General features: G+C 33.9%; 1 protein-coding gene across 2 annotated transcripts in view; it reads left to right on the top strand.

Annotated features, from left to right (window-relative positions):
- The window catches only part of Esyt2 (extended synaptotagmin-like protein 2), a 67,374-nt gene extending 47,765 nt beyond the window's left edge, over positions 1-19,609 (top strand). Inside the window, exons 15-20 of one of the 2 annotated variants that reach the window (XM_072532963.1) lie at positions 9,188-9,284; positions 11,216-11,399; positions 13,511-13,603; positions 13,657-13,753; positions 17,375-17,518; positions 18,943-19,609. In XM_072532963.1, the coding sequence (XP_072389064.1) occupies positions 9,188-9,284; positions 11,216-11,399; positions 13,511-13,603; positions 13,657-13,753; positions 17,375-17,518; positions 18,943-19,014 (687 nt within the window). In that variant the 3' untranslated portion in view covers positions 19,015-19,609. The remainder of the gene's footprint in view (positions 1-9,187; positions 9,285-11,215; positions 11,400-13,510; positions 13,604-13,656; positions 13,754-17,374; positions 17,519-18,942) is intronic. The other variant, XM_072532962.1, reaches the window with a different exon arrangement.
- The last annotated feature ends 5,601 nt before the right edge of the window (positions 19,610-25,210 follow it).

The following is a 25,210-nucleotide window of genomic DNA, read 5'->3' as shown; positions in this document are numbered from 1 at the left end:
TGAAGTCATACCAAACATGAAAGCAGACATTGATACAAAAATATTCTATGAAAATAACTTTAAGTATTCCCTCAGTTCTTCTCTTACCTTTAAAGCAGTATCTGAAATTATTATTTTACATATTATTAATAATATTAAAAGTAAAGCTATTGGTGATGATGGTATTAACATATTAACGCTTCAACTGTGCATTCCCTTTCTTCTACCGTATATCACTCATATCATTAACTTTTGCTTAACAAATTCAATTTTTCCCACTAAATGGAAACGGGCACATGTTATTCCGTTACCGAAGACTAAAAATACAGAAAGTATGAATGAATTAAGACCAGTAAGTGTACTGCCTACATTATCTAAAATTTTGGAAAAGGTGATTGATATTCAGTTACAAACGCATTTAAAAAATAACAACATAATCCCTATGATGCAGTCCGGTTTTAGGTCCAGATATAGCTGTCTTTCTGCTTTATTAAATATTACAGATGATATTTTTAGAGCCTATGACCAAAACAAATATCAATTCTAATTCTTCTTGACTACTCAAAAGCTTTTGATACAATTAACCATAATTTGTTATTCTCTATTTTAAAATATATTGGTCTAGAAGCGACAGCAGTTGATCTAATGAAATCCTATCTTTCTAATAGATGTCAAGCAGTAAAACTTAATCAAAATATTTCTTCATTTCTAGATCTTAATACTGGTGTGCCTCAAGGATCTATATTAGGTCCAATTTTATTCTCTATATACACATCTAATTTTCCTTCTGTGTTTTTGTCCTGTTCACAACATTATTATGCAGACGATACCCAACTCTATATGTCATTTTATCCAAATGAGTGTGATCAAGCGGTAAATGCAATAAATCATGACCTTCTTCAGCTGCAGATTTTTTCTCAAAATCATTGTTTAAAATTGAATACATCAAAAACTCAGGGTATCATTTTTGGGAGGAATCTCCATAGGAAAATATTTTTAGAGAATTAGAAGAAAAAAGATTAAAAACCTTGGGGTTTGATTCGACGAAGATTTAAGGTTTACATATCATGTAAGTATTTGTTTACAACGAGCTTACGCCGTTTTAAAATTACTGTATCAAAGCCGCAATTTATTAAGTAGGGCCACAAAGTCATTATTATGTAATGCTCTGGTACTATCAAAATTAAATTATTGTGACGTGCTTTACAATGCGTGTCTCACTGAATTTGATTCATGGAGAATACAGAAATTGCAAAATTCTTGTTTGCGTTTGATTTTTGGCATCAGGAAATTTCAAAGGATAAGTCATGTTTTCACTGTAGTCAAGTGGCTAAATATGAAAAATCGTCGGAAACTCCATGCTTTATGTTTTTACCATAAAAGCATTCAAGAGAGAGTTCCACCATACCTGTACAATCGAATAATTTATAGGACGGACGTTCATAATTTTAATCTTAGACACAAGAATACCCTCACTTTACCTAAACATACAACATCCTTTTTTAAACGTTCATTTTCATATTCAATTGCTTGCAATATTAACAGTTTGTCCTACAATATTAAAAATCTGTCTAGAGTCAAGTTCAAGAGATTAATTTATGAGCAGTTGTTAGCTGAACAGTAATTTAAAAATTTAAGAATTAAAAAAAGTAAATAGTTTATAATTTATAAATTTAATATGTACTTAATATTTTTATGTTTTATTGTAAATACAATTTCATTATTTAGATATAGTCTATCTATCCTATTTTCGGGGGGTTAGGTGGAAGAGCAGTTGTGTGTGTTCCACAGTGGTACACAAACTGAATCTCGCCCTACTGATATTATATTTCATTGTAAAGAAAACTTAATCTGTTGTTAATTTGGCTCTATTTGCTCTATGCACTTGATCTTCCACTTCTGTTTCGACCTTTCCGTAGCTAGATAATGTGATGCCTAGATATTTAAACTCCATCACTTGTTCTATTATCTGACCTTCCAGCTCCAATTTACATCTTAGTAAATGCGCTATTATAACATGATTTTGTCTTTTTGGGGAAATTAATATGTGAAATTTTCTGGCAGTTATATTAAATTGGTGCAGCATACGTTGTAAATCATCTTCACGTTGAGAGAGTAGTATTGCCTCGTTTGCATAGCAGATTATTTTAAGTTGTACTTGTCTCATTTGGTATCCTTTTTTAGTTCTTACTTTTTTTAATATTTCATCCATAAGTAGGTTGAACAATCGAGAACTAAGGGAATCTCCCTGTCTTCCCATTACCAGCTTTAATAGGGTCATTTAGTTCTTCTTTTACTTTTACTATTATTGTGTTGTTTTGGTAGATGTTTCGATCGTTTTGATTATTCCTAAAGGTATCTCTCTTGAGTACAGTAAGTGGATAACGTCCTTTAATTTGATTCGGTCAAATGCCTTCTTCAGGTCCACGAATAATAGATATGCTGGTTTGTTGTATTCTAATGATTTCTTTTGCACTTGCCTCATTATCACTTTGGTTGTTAACCTTAGTGTTGTATTTAATAAATCAATTCCTCTGTAATATTCTGGGTCCAATTTGTCTCCATTTTTGAAGAGAACTATTAGGATACTTGATCTCCATTCTTGAGGAATTCTGTTTTGTTTTATTATTTTCTGGATTAGTTTTAGTAGTTGTTTGGCCAGATCTGACCCTCCTTACTTTAGGAGTTCATTCAGTATTCTGTCCTCTCCTGGTGATTTTCTATTTTTTAATTTCCTTAATGCTTTCTTTACGTCTTTCTCCTCAATATTTATTTCTTCGTTTGTCGCCACCTCTGGTGTTGGTGGTTCATTATCGTCACCTGTAGCAAATAGTGCCGCTAATTTGTCTAACTGAAGTATTCGTTTCATTTCTGATTGGTTTATACTGGTTGTATGCCTGTTGTGTTTGTTGTGTTCTGTATTGTCAAAAGGCTTTCTTCTTTTCTTCACATTTTGTCTTCACTTCCTCTCTCAAGCATTTAGTTTTTTTATATGATAGTGTTTGTTACTTTCCTCTTTCCAAAAGATTCTGTTGCCGCGTTAAGTATGTTGGCGTTGCTCTCTTGAGTGTGAATTATTTCATGATGAATATAAAATGATAAAAGTGTAAAATAATAAATACATTTCATACTATATAAAATAAGTAATATATTATGTGCTTTTGTGAGTTTTACAACCAGGTGCGCAACAGCAATTGTCTCCTCTGTGTACAATGTAAAACAAAATAATATTATGGATAATTTTTCCCAAAAATTCCCGATAAGAGAATTCCTAATACTTGAGTCATGTAGCACACGCCAATAAAATTTTACAAGGAAAATAGTGAATAACGTGACAAAAATTTCGGCCGTACTTGCGCTATAACTCTACTATACATACTATCCAAGGAGAATCCTTTTTGTATTTAACAAAATCAGCGGCGTGTCAATGTATCAATGCATGATCTTTTTCTTATCTGTTTTTCAATTACTTTTTTTTTATTTATGCCCTCGAATGTTTTATTTCTAAGTTTTGGTCACACTGTTGTAATATCTTCTTCATATACGGTTAAAAAATCCTATGGCGATACAAAATATGAACAAATCCAGACATTATCTGGATACCATCTTTTGCTTGCGTATAACGGGAAAGACCGGGTTTCCTCTTCTTGTAGTGCCTAGCCGTTTCGGATGTTGGTGACCATTATGGCAATCTGTACTTTGCAAACTGCTGCTCTGAGAAGATTTGTGGTTGTTGTGTTGAACCACAACAACCTAGCTGGGAGAAAATTTAAAATAACATTGAAGAAACAACAACAGAAGCTCTAGGAAAACGCAGTCATACTGAACAAAAGAAACAACAACAATACACCATGGTTCAGAAAAGAAATAAAAGAGAAATGTAAAGAGAAACAAGAGAAGTACAAAATATCAAATACTCTAGAATTCCAAGACACCTATAGAAGAATACGAAATGAAACAAAGCAGTTGGTAAGAAGAACAAAAAATGAACACTAGGAACAGTTTACAAAAAGGATGGAAAGCGACTTCTAGGATACATAAAAACAAATATGGAGATTCATAAGAAACCAACGGAAAGAAATGGCAGAATTGAAGGAATACAATAACATACCAGCAAACGACTGGGAAAGATACCTAACGGAATTGTTTAAAGGAAAAAAAATAATAACACAATAACGTACCTGAATTAAGACACGAGTTAGTAATCAGTTTTCAGGAAGTAGAGATAGCCATAAATTTACTCAAAAATATAAAGCCACCAGGACCTGACGGAATAACCAACGAGCTTCTAAAACACGGAGGAGAAAGTATAACCCTAAACATCACAAAACTGATACCAAAACTAATATCGCACTGCAAGATACCAGACGCATGGAGAAACAGTATAATAATACCAATATTCAAGAAAGGAGATAAAGAAGACCTCAACAATTATAATAATAATAATAATAATAGTCTCCCGTTTTATACCGCTGTCGCGGCTTTGGGAGTATAGCAGGGTAGTCTGCTATATCTAGGGCCTACGGTATACAAGGAAGGTAACATAGCCAGTGCTACGCTTCAACCGTCTATTATTACCCCTGGTTTTACCCAAGGTACTCATTTTTATTCAGGCTGAGTCGACCTGGGGCCTATAGACATTTTTAAAATGTCTATAGAGGTATAAATTATAGAGGTATAAATCTACTGAACACCGCACTTAAGCTTACCACAAAAGTCCTAACCAACAAAAGCAATAAACTAACAACTTTATCAGATGAACAATGTAACGATATATTTTGCCTACCATAGGGGTATTACTATTAGGGGTAGAAGATGGGTGATAGAAATTCTTGGGGCGAAGATAGGGTAAGCAAAATAAACGCTACTTGTGCGAACGGGCACTCAGGGGTTAGTTGGAGAGCTGGGGTCGTGGATAAGTAAAAGACAAGGGGGTTTGGATTGGGGCAACTACAGAAAAATGAAATAAAAGGTCATAAATCTCTTGGGACAAATAGAATGAAAATAAACCGGAAACACCTCAAGAAATTTAATATAGGGCGCCACCTGAGGTGCCTAATTATACCTATTACAACCAGCTAGTTGTAACTGGAAATATAATTATTAAACATAAAAAAACACATCTTTTCCAAATGGAAACTCAAAAAAAAGGGTAGTTAAGAAAAATAAACAAATGTTAAGAAACAAAATTTAACATTTATTTTTGTGTCACCACAAACAGTTACAAAACATAGAGAACACAAGAATGCTCAAAAAAGACAATACAAAAATATAATAATAGCTGCAAAATACAAAAATACAAAAAAAAACTTACATGTGTCATCTGTTTACAATTTCCAAGAGTTGGAGATAAAACAAAAACTTACAAAATTTACATGAAAGTTAACCTTTCTTAAAAAAAAAACAAAACAAATCAAAAATGCTAAAACGGGCTGTCATAAATTATCATTAAATTTAAAACAAAACTGAACAAATAAAATGACAGTTAAAAGTCAAACCATAAAATTTACTACTTTAAATATTACAATTACTTTTTTGTTATGAAAGCAATTATTACGTTCATTTAAAAAATGTCTGCTTTACTTTAAATTTACACAAAAAAATGTTACCTGGATTTCACAATAACACGAAAACAAGTTCCTGAGGTTGGAAACTGGAGTTGAATCCTGGACACGAACACACGAACAAAAGGGACTAGATCTCACACTGCAAATTGGATCGACCATTTGAGGCCGAAGCCGGCACTGAGCATAAAACTTATGACTCTGCCTCTTAAACAACCGGAACAGGTAGAATTAGACGATTAACTGCTACTAAAATTGATTTCCATAACGTAAGACGAAGATTTCCCTGAAAAGGGACAAAAACAGAAAACTACAAATTCAAATTGAATTTGGACATGACGCTGGAGATCAGATCACCGCTCTTCACCGCGGCTCCAACGAAAGTGACGAAGACGAAATTATCTTAAAAAATTGCTCGCATAAGTTGGAACAAACAAAACACTTAGGGTATAAACTAAACACAACGGAAATTAAGACGTAAATTAATTTGAAAACGCAATATCGAGCGGTTTGAACAAAGAAATATCGAAGAATTTGCGACCGTGACATAAATAAACAATAAAACGATTTATTATCGACGGCGGCGACCTCAAAAGAAACGAAAGATTATTTTGGTTTTAAATTGAAGGATACGAACTAAGAAACATTGAAAAAATTCTTCGTTATTATAATGCATATATAAGGGGATTTCAATTAACACATATACTAGGGGACTTCAAAATAAAATGCTACAACAACAAGGATTCAGATCCGAAAGATACTGTGTAGACGCCGTATTTGTACGAAGACAAATCACAGAAAAGGCCATCGAGTACAACAAACCAGCATATCTATGTTTCATAGACCTGACAAAGGCTTTTGATCGCATCCAAGTCGAAGACGTCTCACACCTACTGTATAAAAGAAACATACCAATCAATATTATACAAATTATACAACTTAATCGAGAATTACATATGAATTCAACGAATTACCTAAAATGTAGCGAAGTGGTGATAATACAGAAGAATATTATAATCATATCTACAGAAGAAAGAAACTTAAAGAATCTGTTTTACCTACCATAACTGTTCAACATATTGTTGTAAACTGCCACTGTTCCAACTTGAGAAACAGAAGAGCAATTTATCTTGTGAACATAGGTGCGCGTTGAATGGTGAAAGTGGCAAAAGACTCATTAATTTTCAGAAGTCGATCAATTTATACAGTTTCATGGAAGTGTAAAATGTGTAGTATTTTATGGAACCATTCATTTTTAAAGATTATTGTATTATTATATTTTATATTTATTTATATTGTATACAGCAAACCACACCGTAGGATTGTATTACCACTAATAATCTATTATGGTTGATGTGGTATATCTCATCAGACAGACATTGAAGTAACATGGACTGCTCTAAAAACAAAAATAACAAAGATACAAGAAGAAGACATCGGGTTCATAAAACACAACAAAAAACAAGAATGGATAACGCAAGAGATCATGGACCTCATGGACGTAAGACGAAAACATAAAACAAGCCCAATAGAATACAAGCGAATCAACAAAATCAATAGAAAAAAGTGCAGGGAGGCGAAAGAAAACTGGATGTCAACAAAATGCCTAGAAATCAAACAACTTCAGGAAAAATACGACACCTTTAATATTCATAAAAAAGTAAAAGAAATGACAGGTAGACACAAAAAGAGACAAGCAACAATATTAAAAAATGATAATAACGAAATAATTATGGGTACAGAAGACAAACTAGAGAGATGGAAAGAATACATACAAACTCTTTTTGACGACGATAGGCCTTGTTCTCCACCATCCACAGATAATCGAATAAACGAAAAAGGCCCAGAAATAACCAAAGAAGAAGTGATTCATGCAGTAAAATCTCAGAAAGATGGAAAAGCCACCGGTTCAGACAATATCAATGTCGAAATACTTAAACTAATTGCAGGTAACGAAAGTAAAAGCCTAGATTTAATAACAGCACTATTCAATAAGATATATGACACAGGTAAAATACCAACAGACTGGCTAAAATCAACATTCGTAGCATTACCAAAAAAATCGAATTCCTCACAATGCGATGATTATCGAATATTAAGCTTGATGTCTCATGTCCTTAAAACTTTTCTCAGAATTATCCATACACGAATTTACAAGAAGTGCGAGTTCCAGATGAGCGACACTAAATTCGGATTTCGAAACGGATTGGGAACACGAGAGGCTCTTTTTGCTTTAAATGTGTTAACGCAACGATGCAGAGATATGAATGTAGATGTATATGCATGTTTTATTGACTATCGAAAATCATTTGACTGCGTTAACCATCAAAAGATGATCGAAATTCTGAGAACAACTGGTTGACGAACAAGACTTGCGAATTATCTCAGAACTATACTGGCACCAAACGGCAACAATTGAAATAGAGCACACAACATCCGAAGACATACAAATCCGACGAGGAGTGAGACAGGGTTGCGTCTTATCACCGCTACTCTTTAATTTGTATTCGGAGTCTATATTCAGAGAAGCATTAGACGAGGTCCAAGGCGGAATTAAGATTAACGGAATCAGCATAGACAACATCAGATATGCTGATGATACCGTCTTAATAGCAAGCAACGCACAAGAACTACAAAATATAATAAACGCGGTAGTTCACCACAGCGAAATGTTCGGTTTACATCTAAACGTTTCCAAAACTAAAACTTTAGTATTTTCAAAGACACCAATAAACGTACAGGTGTATGCCAAGGGTCAAATAATAGAACAGGTAAATTCCATAAAATATTTGGGAACAAATATCAATAGTCAGTGTAATCCAAAAAAAGAAATCCTATCAAGAATCGAACAAGCAAGGAAAACATTCATGAGCATTAAAACATTTTTTACAAGATCAGACCTTAGTCTACAGCTTAGAATCCGAATGATCAGATGTTACGTTTTTTCTGTCTTACTGTATATCTGTGAAAGTTGGACAATGGACTCCGAAATAGAAAAAAGAATAGATGCCTTTGAGATGTATATATATACAGACGAATGTTGAGGATTCCATGGGTACAAAGAGTTACTAATTTTGAGGTACTTCGTCGCATGTGTAAACAAAAAGAATTACTAAGAATAATCAAAGAGAGGAAAATGCAATACTTGGGTCATGTGCTGAGAGGCGAAAGATATGAATTACTTCAAGTTATACTGGAAGGAAAAGTACAGGGCAAAAGATCAGTAGGAAGACGCCAGAACTCGTGGCTGAAAGACCTGAGGAGATGGTTCGACCGCTCATCCGCAGAGATCTTTCGCGCAGCAGTTTCCAAAACTACAATTGCCATTTGGATCGCCAACCTTCGAAAGGAGACGGCGCAATGAGAAGAAGAAGAAGAAGGTATATCTCAATAAAAAATTATCGGGAAGATTCAATATGGTTTTAGAGTATGTACTATTACAAGCATTGAAGTAATTAAACCTATAAAAATTTCAGAATAAATGATACTTTTTTGTTTGGAAAACTATGTGAGGTGGATGTAGCATTTGTTACTACTGAATGCAAACTAATAATAAATCGATTTTATCAGACATGTTTGTGCTCTGGTAAACTCTATTATCGAAGTCGAGGCTGAAATATTTTTTATTTATTTAATTTTTGTAGATCCTGAAACAAGCCGAAGCTACAACAGATGACGCACAACTTGATGATGAAGACAGGTTTAAAAGAAGTATCTCCAACGTTTCGAAATCTTCTGTAGGTAATGTACATTTTGTGTTTTATTTTAAATATTGGTTATGTACAGGGTGTCTCAAATTGGTAAGTTTTGTAGGATATACCGAAAACTGGAGGAGGTAGAAAAAAATAGTTAATATGTCATGACATATTTTTATGTTAACGTAACGATTTTCGAATCAAATCATCAATAGATCCCCACATTGGCGAGATATAGGGCGATTACTGTCGATTATCGAAAAAATAACGACAGGGTTATATATCCACAAGGAATCTACGTTCCTGTATTTGGCTGTATACCATATATTAAAAAGAGAGTTGCTTCCATAAAGTAATCGTAGACACACCGTCTCAGGACTTGCAACTTCAACGTGGAGTCATATGTCGCCATGTTACCTAATCCAACGGTAACTTTAACATCATAAGTATTTATAAGATATAATGTCGAACAAATGTAACTAATTATTTGTTAACGGGTTTTTACCCATATATTTAGTGGCTACATTCATGTACTCCTAGACACCGATGATGGAATGATGTATTCCGAAAACGTTTTGTCTAACACAGCCCGTTTGGGTTTTTAAATATATACCTTTTACAAAGGTTATATATCGTCTTTATTAAGAAAAATTAAAAAAAATTAAATTGGAACTTTTGAAAGATATATTATGGAGTAGTTCAGTGGAGCACAAAAATTTTTTTAGGGCGTCTCACTAAGAAGATATAATACCAACTTATATTTTTTTTATATGGGATACCTTATATATTTTAATATTTTTCGTTTACATTTTTAATTATATTTCACCTAATATATATATATATATATATATATATATATATATATATATATATATATATATATATATATATATATATATATATATATACCCGCCAAACTCAATTGAGTTATTAACACTCTTCTTTCTCGATCCATAAGATTTAGCGACAACAATCACAGATAATCCAAAATCAATAAGAGCATTCAAAAACATCTAAATTCCATTTAATCCAAAAAAGAAATCTTGCCGCCTGATTAACCCAAAATCTTTCTACCTTTTATTAAAGGTGTCACTGACAGGATCAGTAGAACTCTTAACCCTCTAAACATCAGAACCATCTTCACTACTCACTCCAAGTTGTCCAATCTTGTCAGATCCGTAAAAGACCAAATCCCCAATAAATACCATGGTGTCTACGAGATACCTTGTTCCAGTTGCCCACGTACATAATATAGGACTCACAAACCGACGAATCCATAACCGTATTTACGAAAATTTTAGGGATATGTGAGCTTTGAATAAAAATTTGAATTTTCAATACATTTTTCTATTCACCATTCTGCGAATTGTATCCGTCTCAAATAATCGTTTGGGTATAATTTTTAACTATATTTTGAACTGACATGTTTTGTTTTTTATAAAGGGATTGTACATATCGCCCTGTAAAAAATAACGTTGTTACGGTTTGTACACACAACACATTTTGTATTTCTTTTTTAAAATTGTCCCTTTTCAGTTCTATGTCTTTTGTCAATTCTAAATAGGCATTTAACGTTTGATGTTCTTATTTGTATTGTCTTGTTTTACTTTTTTTTATTTTATTTCATTTTACGGTCTTCAAATTATTGTCCTTATTCTTACTTATATTAAGTTTAAAATTTTTAAAATATATAAAATTTCATTTTATTTACATTTACATAAAAAAAATTATCCTTTAGGGGATGTTTAACAAACAGTAGTGGATAATGACTATGAATAATTACTATCAAAGTACACGAAAATTATTGATTTAGCGATTCTAGTTATGTGGTAACAAAGTTAGTATGAATGTTGGCATTTTCTGCTATTACGTTTAAAATGTCTTCTATCTAAAAATAGACTAGCGTTTCTCTCTATTCTAGAATAAGTTTCGTTCTACACAAAATATATTATAATCTTTGTTGCACTTTTATTTTAGAAAGCTCAAATGCCGTTTTAACAAAATCTAAAGAAAATCTGGATGAAATTGAGCCAGTTATAGATCAAGACCAAGAAGCACCAGTTGAAGAGATTTTAGAAGATTCTTCATTATCTGCTCTTGGTGGTGCGCAACCATTAGATGGCTCAGAGCTTCTCTATCATAGAACGCCAAGCATAACATCGTAAGTATTTTCTGCTCCCGTGTTCATCCTCATGCATCATTGGTTGTTAAGATTATACAGCATGTATTTCTGTGATCAAATATTTTACATATGTATTCTTTCACTTGTTGTACTATTAAGTACTATTATGTATTATATACCGAACAAGACCGCAGATATATTGTTTTTAATGTTTCAATATATTTAGTAACTTATCCTCTATCTTCGGCATAAGCATGGTTTTTGATTTTTTATTATATTCCAGCTATATCGAGACTTCATCTCGATATTTCACTACAATTATATGTAGCTACTTCAAGAGAAAGAGGGGACTAGGTTACCGTGACCAACAAACAGTCCATGCTTATGCATGTCTCGATTAATTCACACACAGCTCATTCAAACAAGATATGATCCAAACAACTGATATAAATAATTGATAATTCCGACTATAACCGTGGAAACCTCCAATTGAATACACATAGCATACAGAATTTGAATAACTTCAAAATTCTGTAATAATGTCAGTCCTGTTAAACCATATAAAGAAAAATTTTAAAGCATAACAATTAAAACAACTCCTTATTGAGAGGGCTTACAGTGTGTAATCAAATTATTATCTGTGGTAATATAGTCTTTACAGTGCATCGACCTTCTTAAGTTCCTAACTTCTTAAGTTTTGTTCTCCACTAGATAGTAGATAATGGGTCGGTCATGAAATCCAAATTAGCAAGGACAAGCAAACTACTGAACTGCAAAGAAGAATCACTGATATGGGCCGTTTATGGATGCCTTAAGTGGGCTGGGTAGGCCATATGGCCAGAATTAATGGCAAGCCGTGGACCATCAAAATTATGGAGTGAAGAAATAGAGGTAGATCACCTACACGATCGACAGACGATGTCAAAAGAATCGCTGAGAACTGGAAGAACTTAGAGAAGGCCTAAGTTCAGTTTTAAAAGCAGTAGGCTGGATGATAATGATGATGATGAATGGATCGGTCGAGGCACTTGTACCACTCCAGTCTGTCGTTACAAGCCATTGAGGTTACAAGGACGCTCACAAAGATAGCGGCGAAGTGTCAAGATTTCTCCTTTTGTGCATACTTTATCTTGGTATATGCCATCCGTCAACGATTTTCTTCTTTTTCTTCCTGTCCTTTGTTTCGCGTTAACTCTTCTTTTTCTTTGTTAAGTCTTTCAGTTTTCAAGTCAAAGAGAAGCATAGAATCATAAATTTTATTTATATTTGCTTAATTAAACATTTTTGTAATTAGAATTATTGTTAGCATTAAAAAAGTAATGGAAATAAAGTACCTACAGGGCAGCTACCTACAGGACACTGTCCAGCTATGGAGACTTAACTGTGATATGAAATCAAGAATCTATAACGCCAATATAAGACCAATAATGCAGAAGAATTACAGGAAACACACTGATATACCGAATAAGGAGCGACGAGATTAGAATGTACCTACAGAGTTGTTAAAATAGCAAGGGACAAATCACCAACTGCTAGATGTATCGGTCGACCGCGCAAGAGATGAAGTGACAATCTTCTATACAGGCAATAACCCGCCAATGAACCAGCAAAATTGATTACATAAAGGAAGAGTAAGAATTATTGTAATTACACTACATGTTACATGTTGTAATTATATTCCAATATTACACCGATACGGACGGTATGGTAGTCATTAAAAGATTTTGGGTTTGTTTTCTATTATTTTTAGCCAAGAATATGGTATCACCCTACGCAGGAATATGTTATTAAAAAAAATTAGCAGAACCTATCTTCTCAGCATCTTGAATTACCCCTGATCTTTGGTCTAATCCGTTTTCTCGTATCCACCAGCTGTGAAATTGTGATTATTTTTATAATTTTCGATTATAGAGCCCAAACTACATGCGCTACCTATTGGGGATAGATTTATTTGATTACCTCTGATCAGCATTCCTGTACAGTGGTACTCTTATTTTTGTGGTTCTTTAGTATTTACTTTTTTGTGAGGGCTTATGGTTATATATAAAAATTTAAGAAGGCCTACAAATTACTTCTTTCTATGGCTCGGTAGTATCGTATTCACCATGAAGAATGACATAACATTTAATTATTTATTTCTACTCTTTCAGTTCCGCTGGTGAAGCCGGTCTTGGTCGCATTCAACTTACACTTCGCTACAGTGTCCAAAGACAACGACTTATTGTTGTGGTCCATAAAATCATGTAAGTTATTTATTAAATGTATGTTTCCAAAGTTATTTGTTCATATTTTTTAGGAATATACCTCTTAAAGATCCCTCGAATATACCCGATCCGTACGTAAAACTGTATCTGTTGCCAGAGAGAGCTCGTGACACAAAGAGAAAAACTCAGGTAAGTATTTATTTGTATATTTATTTATACTGTAAAAGTTAGTTTACAACTCAGTTATCAGAGAAGTGACTCAAGTCGCAGATTCCGTCTCCGCCCCAAATACTCAGCCGGAAAGTGTTTTGAGAGGAACAGACTCAAAGGAACCAGTGTCAAAAAGCGCCTTTCTGGAGCTTAACAAAAGAGGATTAAGACGGAGGCAAAAATGGCTGCTGAGACTTCAGCAAATCTACATAAAACCAATACGGACGTATCGGCAAAATCCGAGGGCAAAAAATGAAATTTATTTAAAAATTCTTTTATTAAAGATATATGTAATATTAAAAAGGTTTTTATTACCTTTTATAAAGGAATTTTTGGACTCTAATCTAAACATTAGAGTCCCTAAAGGGACTCTAATGAGCAGACTAGGTCATATAGCAATGTAACAAAAGTAATAAGGATTGCGGTGGTTCATAGACGCCATCAGGATACTTCACTAGATCAGGTTCAAGTAGATTTGATCTTCAACAAACTGTTACAAGCAATGAATGATGCTCATATAGGAAGTCAGAATCAACTTCAGCAGTTTCATAAAACATCGTTTAGCGCATGGACCCTTTCCGTAAATCGTGCGCAAAGAGTATACAAAAAAGTGTACTACTGAGAAAATGAGGACTATGAAGTGTCTGTGGGAGGGAGCAGACTTAAATGTAGTCGATTAGAATAGTACACACAAACGCCCCATGGTCTTCACCCGCGCCCCCGAGAAAGATACTGGGCAACAAAACCATCAGAGATCTCGATGGCTCCAAGCAGAATCCTGCAATTAAACCTCCAGCGTAGTTTGGCAGCTTCGACAAAACTTATTGTTGCTATGAGAAAAATTGATGTGGCTTTGAGTGTTTGCACAACAACAATCGTGTGTTTCTTCTTCTTCTTCTTCTTAACATGCCATACACCAAAGTGCGTAGGCGACTATCTCATTACTAGAATTCTATTCTTGGCGGCGTGACACAGCTCGCCTGTATTGTGTATTCCTGTCCATTCTTTAATATTCCTTAACCAGGATAATTGTTTGCGGCCGGCTCCTCTCCTACCTTCGATCTTCCCTTGTAGGATTAACTGTGGTATTTCATATTTTGCTCCCCTCAATATTTGCCCAAGGTAACCAATCTTGCGTTTTTTAATTAATTCAAAGAGTTATCTTTCCACGCCGGCTCTCTTAAGGACGTCATCGTTTCGAACTCTATCCACCCAAGGTATGCGCATCATTCTTCTCAATGACCACATTTCAAATGCTTCAAGTTTGTTGATAGATGTTTTTTTCAAAGTCCACGTTTCCATGCCATAAAGCAAGATGGACCGTATGTAGCACTTGACCATTCTGTAGCGTATTTCGAAATCTAGGTTCTGATTACATAGGAGCGGTCTGAATTTCACAAAAGTTGTCTTTCCATTTGTATTCGGGTTTTTATCTCTTGTTGTGGATCCGATTGGTCATTGATTGTGGTGCCAAGGTATTTAAAAGTTTTCACGCGTTTTATGCGATTGTCACCTATGCATATTATCGGGTTTTCTGGAGGGTTTCTGCTAATGACCATATATTTCGTTTTCAAAATGTTGATTTTGAGGCCATATTTTTTACCTATGCTATTCACCCTATCAAGTAATAACCGCTGATCTTCCAAATTATCAGTTATAATCACTGTGTCGTCCGCATAGCGTAGGTTGCTAATTGCCTAATGTTCACCTTAATGCCTAATTCCGTGTCTTCTAATGCTTCCCTGAGAATATATAATACCCTGACAAGAAGTATCCTGACATATGGGTCCGAAAACTGGACAATAAACAAGAGAAATAGAGGTAGAATAAGACCAGTAGAAATGGAGTTCCTGAGGAGAAGCTGTAGACTTACAAAAAGAGACAGAATTGAAAACGCAGAGATTAAGCGGAGAATGGGAGTGCAATCAGACATAATCGACTATATAGAGGAGAAGAGACTATCCTGGTACGGCCACGTCAGAAGAGCGGACAGAGGACGCTGGATAAACAAAATCACAGAATGGAGCCCGATTGGAAGAAGAAAGAGAGGAAGACCCCGAAGGTCATTCAGAGATGAAATCGACGAGGCTATGGAGAAAAGAACCCTGCGAGATGGAGACTGGAATGACATGGAAAATTGGAGAAAAGGGTTGAGTGAAGGAAGACAGTGAAAACTGTGGAAATCCTTAGTAGTAGTAGTAGTAATGCTTCAGCAAATATATTTTCAACATATAAATTAAAAAGCATCGGAGAGAGTATGCAGCCTTGGCGGACACCTTTCCGGATTTCAAATTCATCCGTATATTGGTCTTGATCAATACTCACCTTTGCCATTTGGTTCCAGTATAGATTCTGAATAATTCTGATCTCCTTCTGGTCAATGTTGGCCCTATGTAGTAGTTCCATCATGATATCATGTTTAACATTGTCAAATGCCTTCTCGTAGTCGATGAAGGTGAGGTAGACATCTTTTCGTTGATCTAAACAGTTTTGTATTAAGGTGTTCAAACATAAAATTGCCTCTCTTGTTCCTAGTCCTCCCTTAAAACCGAATTGTGTTGACCCGCTAAGTTCTTCTAGTATTTTGTACATTATTGAGTGTAATATCCTAAGGAAGAGTTTCAGCAAGTGACTCATTAAACTGATTAAGCGGTGTTTGTTGCATTTTGTGGCATTAGCTGTTTTTGGGATCATCACAAAGGATGACTGCAGCCATTCTCGCGGAATTTAACCAGTATCATAAATTCTATTGAACAGCTTTACCAAGATTTCGATATTCTCCTCGTCTAGTAGTTTTATTGCTTCTATATTAATTTCATCTGGACCTGTTGCTTTATGCATCTTTGTGGTTCTAACTGCATATTCTATTTCACTTCGCATTATTGATGGCCCTGATAAGTTTTCGGAAGGAAGTTTGCGCGTTGGTTGTGTTGGTCTTTCGTCATTAAAAAGTCGTGTGTTTACAAGGGCAAAATAAGGGGTATATCTGGCATAAGTTGAGATGTTATATATAGCCGATCTGCTGAAGTCCCGAGGATCTATATAATAGTCAAACGACATTTTAAAGTACTGGGGTCGATGAATATTTGTTCCAGGGATTTAACGACGGTAAAGCTGAAGCTCGTAGAGACAGGAAGTATGAAGGAGATAATTACTGGTCAGCATATCTCCCATATTACAATCCCGACGAACCACCACCAAGGGAGTTAAAATAGATAGTGAGAGATTGCTACGCTTTCAGGTAAAGATTCTAAAACAGTCTTTATTACCGACCATTTTGGCGAAGGTTTCTCTGTACAGATTCTGTATTAAAATTGAGGTGTGTTATACAGTAATAATGTGTTATATACATACATGGCTATTTAAATATGTTACACCATATTCAACTAAACTATAGATTTTCTGACGAATCTAAAGTCTGTACGACATTTTGAACAACAGCGCTAACACTTTAACAGCTAAATATGTTAAAACAGTCTTACTATAAAACTTTTTACTTATAAATTATCCAGCGTCTTGCAGTATTTTTCTGTTTTTTATTTAAGCTAAAAACATATGTCAGACTTATAAACTATTTTCTACAGCAATTTTTATTTTCAGGTAATCAAAGATAACGTAAATCCTACCTTTGATGAAAGTTTCGAATATGTTATTAACCAAGGAGAAGTAGGATCAAAACAGCTGGAAGTTACAGCCTGCACACAAAAACAATTGATTTACTCTAGCAGCAACGTTTTAGGACAGGTAAAAATGTTTTTATGTGCTTTTATAAAATTTGGTACGTCTAAAGGTTAAACATTGCTTTGGTAATTTTAAACTTTTGAAATTTATTTTTTAGTCAGTAATTTATGTGATGAATTTTAGTAGAACTTTAGTTTAACAAACATTTATAAAGCATGGATGATGACAGTCAGTGGCGTGTCTGAAGAGTATATTGAGGAAAACTTTAGGTTGTCAATAAGTTGAAACTTTAAAAAGTATACTTCGTCAGAAAAAACTAAATTCGAAATTCAGTAGGATTGTCTCGTTTTTTACGATATAAACACTTAATCATGAGCGGCTAAATATTTAATGATATATTGCCACAAAAGTTCGTCTCTCAATTAACACTTTTGTCAAAACAAAACACTTTAACAAAAATTTCTTTCTTTAGGAAAACAAAATCTGTTCATAAAGTAATACTCTAAGCGTCGTTCAAATATTTCTCAAGTCCAGGTCAAAAATCCTTTCATCTTTTACTCGCGCCGATTATACAACCGGGACACCCCCTCAAGTGACAAATTTGGGGCTACACAGTAAAACCATAAACTTTCTAGTTTATGGTTTTAAACTAGTTTTCTCTTTAGTTGTGTCATGGGTAATTAGAATAACAGACCAGAGTAATGTTATCTATTAATAAATTTACAACTTTACAAAGGTTCATACATAATTGTTTTGTTCATACATACAAAAATTAGCGGCACAATGTTTGTGATTGCCGAACACTTGATACTTGATACGCAGTGTTTTCAATATCTTGTTTTCAACCAAGCATTTTTATGTTGTCACTGGAATTGTTTTCGCGGTGATATGATTGAAATGCAAAAAAAAATGTACTGACTGATTGAACGAAATTCTGCGCTGATTCTACATAATACATTATTATTATATAAGCAAATAGTGAAGCAATAGTAACATCAAAGAATATAGACGCTTCTATATAGACGAATATGCGTCTATATTCTTTGGTAACATACTAAAGGCAACTGTGTAACCTCGAATGCAAACAAACAATGAAATCGGGTAGTCTCAATTTTTGCATTATAATTTTTTTTATTAATGTTCCTGGAGTACTTGAGAGAGAGGATAAGTCAATTATTACTGAAATTATCATAACAACTTCTTCTGCAAAAATGTGGTAAACTTTAAATAAAAATTACCACTTGTAAATTGCCACTTAAATATAAACGATTTATTTAATAAATTATCCGTCCAAATGCGAAAAAACGTTTTACATTTCTAATATGGTACAGTAGAGAAATATTTATGACAAAATGTGGAATGAATTAAATTTCAAAGCTGATGTTACTAATGACTTTGTTTACTAATGATTCCTTTATTATCTGTTATCGAGACGAATTTGTGCATTGTACGATAAACCTATATATATTTATCCTTTTTTATTTTAGATTATTATAGATCTTGGAAAGTTAAATCTAACTCAACCCTACACTTCTTGGTTTGATCTACAGCATGGATAACATGGAGATTAATCTTGTGATAACTTTTAAGCTTTTTATGTTTAATTATATAGTTTTTTCTTAAATGTTGTGCACCTATTCAGGTTTATTTTTAATTTAAATATCTATCTCGTCAAGTATTCTTATTTTTGATTTGTTTTTAAAATCTCTTTTTAAAAAAAGATATAAATCACAAATTTTATATTTGACTGATTTTAGAGATATGTAGAACACAAAGTTTACCTGTCAATTTAAATAAGTTTTTATTTTATTAATTTGAATTTTATACTTATTTTACGTAATTATGCTTCAAACGATGGCATTGTTAGACAATACTCAAAAGGAGTTCAAACTGCCAATTACACAAATTTAATGAAATATTGTTCTAATTCTGTATGACCTCCTTTAACTATTTCCAGATAAGATTCCTGTATTTTATACAGCTTTACTGATTTTAGCATAACTTAATCAATAAAAATTACTGTACTTATTACCTTTTAAAAAAGTGTTTATATATTACAAGCTTTTCTGAAGTCTATTTTCATAAATTGTATTGTTAAAACATTTTTATGTGAATATAACCTTGAAGTTGTTTAATAATTCAATAAAAAATTTGAAAGAACATTTTTGGTATTAATTTTCAAATTCCTTATTAGATCCCGTCGTAAAAGCTTTATGATATAACATTTATGTATCGTCGACAAAACAAAGAAATAGATTAAAAAGTTGGAGAAGTAAATTTTTAACACGGCGTAAACAACAAACAGCCGTAATGAAGAAGAGCAAGGAGCTTCCGGATGAAATCGAAATAAATACAGCTGGCAGACAAGGATAATATTGATCCACAGCAACTAGTTAATCGAGTTGAGGATCACAATGAAGAAAGAGGTGTTGCAGTTTCGCAATTTTATGTAAGTAATAATTAAATATTAAATGAAAATGATTGCCATGTTGCGTCTTACCGACAACCCCATCTAATTGCCAGTTGTACCAATCAAATTAGCAGAGCTCACCACTCGTTGCAAGTAACGTATGGTCCTAAATTTTTGGGAAAAATTTCACCTGGTCTGATTGAGAAGCAAAATGCATTTAACAAAGAAGGCCATGGAATTGAAATGTCATCAGATATTGACATTTAATAAACAAAGCAGAATATTTTGGTTTGTGCTCTGCAAAATGTCTTATAAAATTTATATTCGTCGAGGTGTTTATAATATGGTTGGGCGAATGTCGAAACGAGATATTGTTAATATTTATCGAGATCAAAACATAAGCAAATCGACAACTTATAGCACAATCAGAGAATGTGAAGAAGGGATACCATGTGTTAACTTGCGTAAAAGTGGCCGACCGCGGATTTTGAACCATATAAGAGAGGCAAGACTGATTGAAGCAGCTAAGAACAAAATTGGGGTCTCACAGCGAAAACTGGCCAGAAGATTTCATGTTGGAAAGACTACAGTATACAGGACCCTATAGAGTAACAATTTCATCTACCGGAAAAGAAGGAAAGCTCCAAAATACACAGAGGATCAATTAGAAAGAATTCCGAGATGTTGCCGCGCGTTAAGGCGAGTGCATTTCGTCAACAAGTTGATCGTGATGGACGATGAAAAATATTTTACTTTGTCCAACTCTGAGATGAAGGGTAACGATGGGTTTTACACGAACGATTACGAAAATGTACCTAATGAAATAAAATTCAAAAGTAAGAAAAAATTTGAGGACAAAATTTTGGTATGGTGTGCAATTTCTGAGGCTGGCTTTATCTCACAGCCCTACATTGGTGTTGTTTGAGGCGAAGCCTTAAACGCAAATATTTATATTCAAAGATGCCTCTCTAAATTGCTTCAGTTTGTGAACACACATCATGCAAATGATCAAATAGTCTTTTGGGCAGATCTTGCTTCATGTCATTACGCGAGGATCACAAGGGACTGGTACGAAACTAACAACATTACCTTTGTACCGAAAGCAGACAATCCCCCCAACCTACCTCAGGCTCGTCCAATTGAAGAGTTCTGGGCAATATTAAGTCGGAAAGTCTATAATAACGGATGGGAAGCACAAAATCAGGAACAGTTAAGACGTCGCATATATACAAAAATTAGAGAAATTGACGCCGAGGTCGTCCAAAGGATGATGCAACGTATCAGGGGAATTATTAGGCAAATCGAAAATAATGGTACCTTGTCTGTCATTTGAATTTTGATTTATAATAAGGATAGGTAAGTTAAATTGTTGAATAATTTAATAAAAATATAAGATTATTGTGCTCAGAGTTATATGCTTTTGAAATTTTTCCCAAAACTTTAGGACCATACGTTATTAAGGAATATTGAGGTTTCCATCTACATTTTCGGCGCTGCAGGTCGCCCCCACCGGGGATTTCCGCTATACAGTCATCCGGAGATGAATTTTGCAATATCAACGCATCACTTAGTTCCTGGTCTGCTGAGAAGACAGTCGTGTCTAGGTAGGGGGTAGAACCACGCTACCGCCATCATCAATCCCACGTGGGGATTTAAGGTTTGACTAAATACATTAATCCGAGGTAGAAGAAGCAATAAAACGGATGAAAAGCAGGAAAGCTGTAGGGCCTGATAATATCGAAGCTGAATTTTTAAAACTCTTGGAGGAAGAAGGAATAAATTGGATCACGGCTGTCTTCAATAAAATATACAATACAGGAATCATCCCTGATAAATGGCTAGAATCAGAATTCATAGCGATACCTAAAAAACAGGGGGCTAAAAAGTGAGAAGAATATCGAACAATCAGCCTAATGAGCCACATGTTGAAACTGTTTCTTAGAGTCATCCATGGAAGAATTTATAAGAAGTGCGAGGAACAAATATCGGACAGACAGTTCGGCTTCATTCCCGCAGTGGTGCGGGAAGTGCCTCTCTTTACCAGAGAGGTACTTTTCGGAGTACAGGTACTGATTCAAAGATGCAGGGACGTTAACTGCGACGTATACGCGTGCTTGATCGACTATGAAAAGGCATTTGACAGAGTTCAACATCAAAAGATGATAAACATTTTAAAAGAAGCAGACCTGGATGACAAAGACCTCAGAATAATTTCAGAACTATACTGAAATCAGACCGCATACATGAAAATTAACGGAGAAGAAACAGATCACATAAAAATACTACGCGGAGTTAGACAGGGATGTATCCTATCGCCGTTGATATTTAATATGTACTCAGAGAAAATTTTTAACGAGGCTCTTTACGGAATAGACGAAGGCATCCTTCTAAATGGTGAAAGAGTAAACAATGCCGACGACACCATGGTGATAGCAGATAGTTTAGAGGGACTTCAGAGGCTAATGGACAGAATAAACGAGTACAGTCAACAGTACGGACTAAACATTAATACCCACAAAACGAAACAAATGATTATCAGCAAGGAGAATATAAATGAGGCTCATCTTTACATTAATGGGACGCAGATAGAACGAGTAAAACAGTATTGCTACCTGGGAACTATTATAAACGAACAGTGGAGCAATGTACAGGAAATAAAGTGCCGCATAGGAAAGGCAAGAACGGTCTTTAACAAAATGAGCGCCATCTTCAAAAGTCACAACATATTCCTAGATACAAAAATGAGACATTTGAGATGCTATGTTTTCTCTGTGTTGTTGTACGGGGCGGAGGCATGGACGCTTACAGACACCACTATTAAAAAAGTTGAAGCATTTGAGATGTGACTTTATAGAAGAATGCTGAGAATATCATGGACAGCAAGGATCACGAACAAGGAAGTTCTAGAAAAAATGAAGAAGGAACCAGAGATTGTGTTTACGATCAAACGCATAAAATTGCAATATCTGGGACACGTTATGAGAAATCAGCACCGTTACTCCCTGCTGCAGTCTATATTGCAAGGTAAAGTCAAAGGTAAGCGAGGACCCGGTAGAAGGAGAATATCATGACTGCGGAATTTAAGAACATGGTTTAAGAAAACCTCAACGGAGCTGTTTCGAGCCGCAGCGAGCAAGGTCATGATTGCCAATATGATTTCCAACATCCGAAACGGATAGGAACCAGAAGAAGAAGAAATACATTATTTGTTGTAAGCTTACATTGTTACTGTTTTATATCAAGTACTGTTCTGTTGTTAAATACCTTTGTTTTGAATTCATGTGCTAAACTATATCACATTGTGTCGCTTGTGTGTGAACCAGAAGAAGAAGTCTATTTTTTTCCCATTAGTACGTTTTTCCTTAATTATTTCCTCTAGTATTCGTTCCCTTACTTTTTCTAGGAAATTTCCACTTATCTCTTCGTTCACTAGGGCGTTGCCTAGTTTCTCTCCTTTCGTTTCTTCTCTGTGCACTGCTATTTTTGTTTGTAATTTCAGAGAATTATGTAGTGGTCTGAATTAGTTTTAGTTCATCTGCCTGCCTGTACGTTCAGTACATATCTTGTGTGTCTTGCGAAAGTAAGGATATATTCTATCTGGTTTTTTATTGTCCCATCTGATCAGCATGACGTCAACAGAAGATTCGTATAATAAATTGTTCTACTGGAGTAGATGACTAATTATTTTTCTTTTTGGCAATTTACTATAACTGTGAATATATTAGGGCATTTAAAGATGTCATGAAAAATGGCCACCAGAGCAGAAAAATTGATTATCTGGATTTTCGCTTCTCCTGATGGAAAAACAAGTTAAACAACAAATAATCACAAGCTACAAACTTTAGACATGGCATTTCAAAAGTTTCTATGATACATCTTGTAAGAAGTTTTACAATGTCAATTCCAAATCAAAACATTTTTCAGAAAGGCATCTTGGCGTACAGCAGGATCAGCTATAGCAATAAATGAACTTTCTGTCCATGTCTGTGAGGGATTTTCTGACTGGAAAAGATTGTTTTATTCATATGATTCGTGTATAGGACTGAAAACAGTCATAAATTATATAACTGTGAGGATCGTACTAAAACTAAAGACAATTTAGTGTATGGACAGAAAAAGAAATCTCAACGAACGAACACAAAGGGGATAGTCTAAAGAATCGAGTGGCAACGGAATATGTATTTGGTGAAAGTAAAGAAGAAGTTGCTTGTTGCTTATTCCAACTTCCAAAATAATCTAGTATCGAAAATACCCGAATCACAAAACGCATCATTAACAGTCTTAAATCCAAAAGATAGAGTGCTTTTGCATAAATAAAATTGTTTAAATCCTACCGAAAAATAACATGTCCAAAGTATTTTAACTGTTGGAAGTTGGAGATAGACTTTGCTGGAAAGTCGTTTGCTGATCTTTAGCTCATTTAAAATTAAATTATTTGTCGTGTGGTCGATCCATGGAATTGATAACATTCTTCTCCAATTAGAAGAAGAAACGAAGAAAAAGGGAAGAATAAAAATAATTACAACAATAACAACATTACAATATTTTAGAGAACAAAAAGAGGGGAAGGCTTCCTATAATTATAGAAAATTATTCTTTATATATTATAAAAGATAGAAAACGTCACAGGAAATTCAATGATAGATAGAGACCTCAGAGAAGGTGACTGGGAAAATCGAGTGCTGTAAAGGACGAAAATAGCGAACTCATAATGGGAAAAAGCCTAAGAAGAAGAAGGTAAGTTTTAAATTGTATTTTAAGTTTTATGAAGTGTATTATTATTAGTATGTCTCTTCTAAATACAACCACGTATGTTGTGTTATACTCAGTGGCTGATCTAGACGACTGTATAAAAAATATAAAAATGCTTTACTTTTATCACACTTTAATACAATAGTCGAACTCAGAATTGCAAAAATCCAACATTGTATTTATATGAAATTATATTTATATAAAATTATGAAAATATAAATATGTAAATATCATTTGTTAGAAAATTTAATTATTATAAAAACTAAATAAGAGTTTTAAAAATAACAAGTTACATTAAAAACATAGGTACCATGTTAAGTATTTTTAAAACTTAAATAATATTTAAAATTAAATAAAGTAATTTTATTATTTATTAATTTTTTATATATTAAATTCAATAACTTATTATGTTTGCTCCAAACGCCACCTGTTAACGTATTAAAAAAGCATACCTTGTTTACTTATGATTATGACAAACCTGTCAAATCCAGACCAAATATTAATAAAATATAAAAATAAATATCATTTGATAGTAAATTTAGTTTTATATAAACTAAGTAATATGTTTAAAAATAATAATTGTATTTATGTGA

The sequence above is a fragment of the Diabrotica undecimpunctata genome, chromosome 5 (genome assembly GCF_040954645.1).
Source record: "Diabrotica undecimpunctata isolate CICGRU chromosome 5, icDiaUnde3, whole genome shotgun sequence".
In the NCBI taxonomy this organism is placed as follows: Eukaryota; Metazoa; Arthropoda; class Insecta; order Coleoptera; family Chrysomelidae; genus Diabrotica; species Diabrotica undecimpunctata.
The sequence above is the reverse complement of the archived record's forward strand: the minus strand, read 5'-3'. Positions and strand labels throughout refer to the sequence as shown.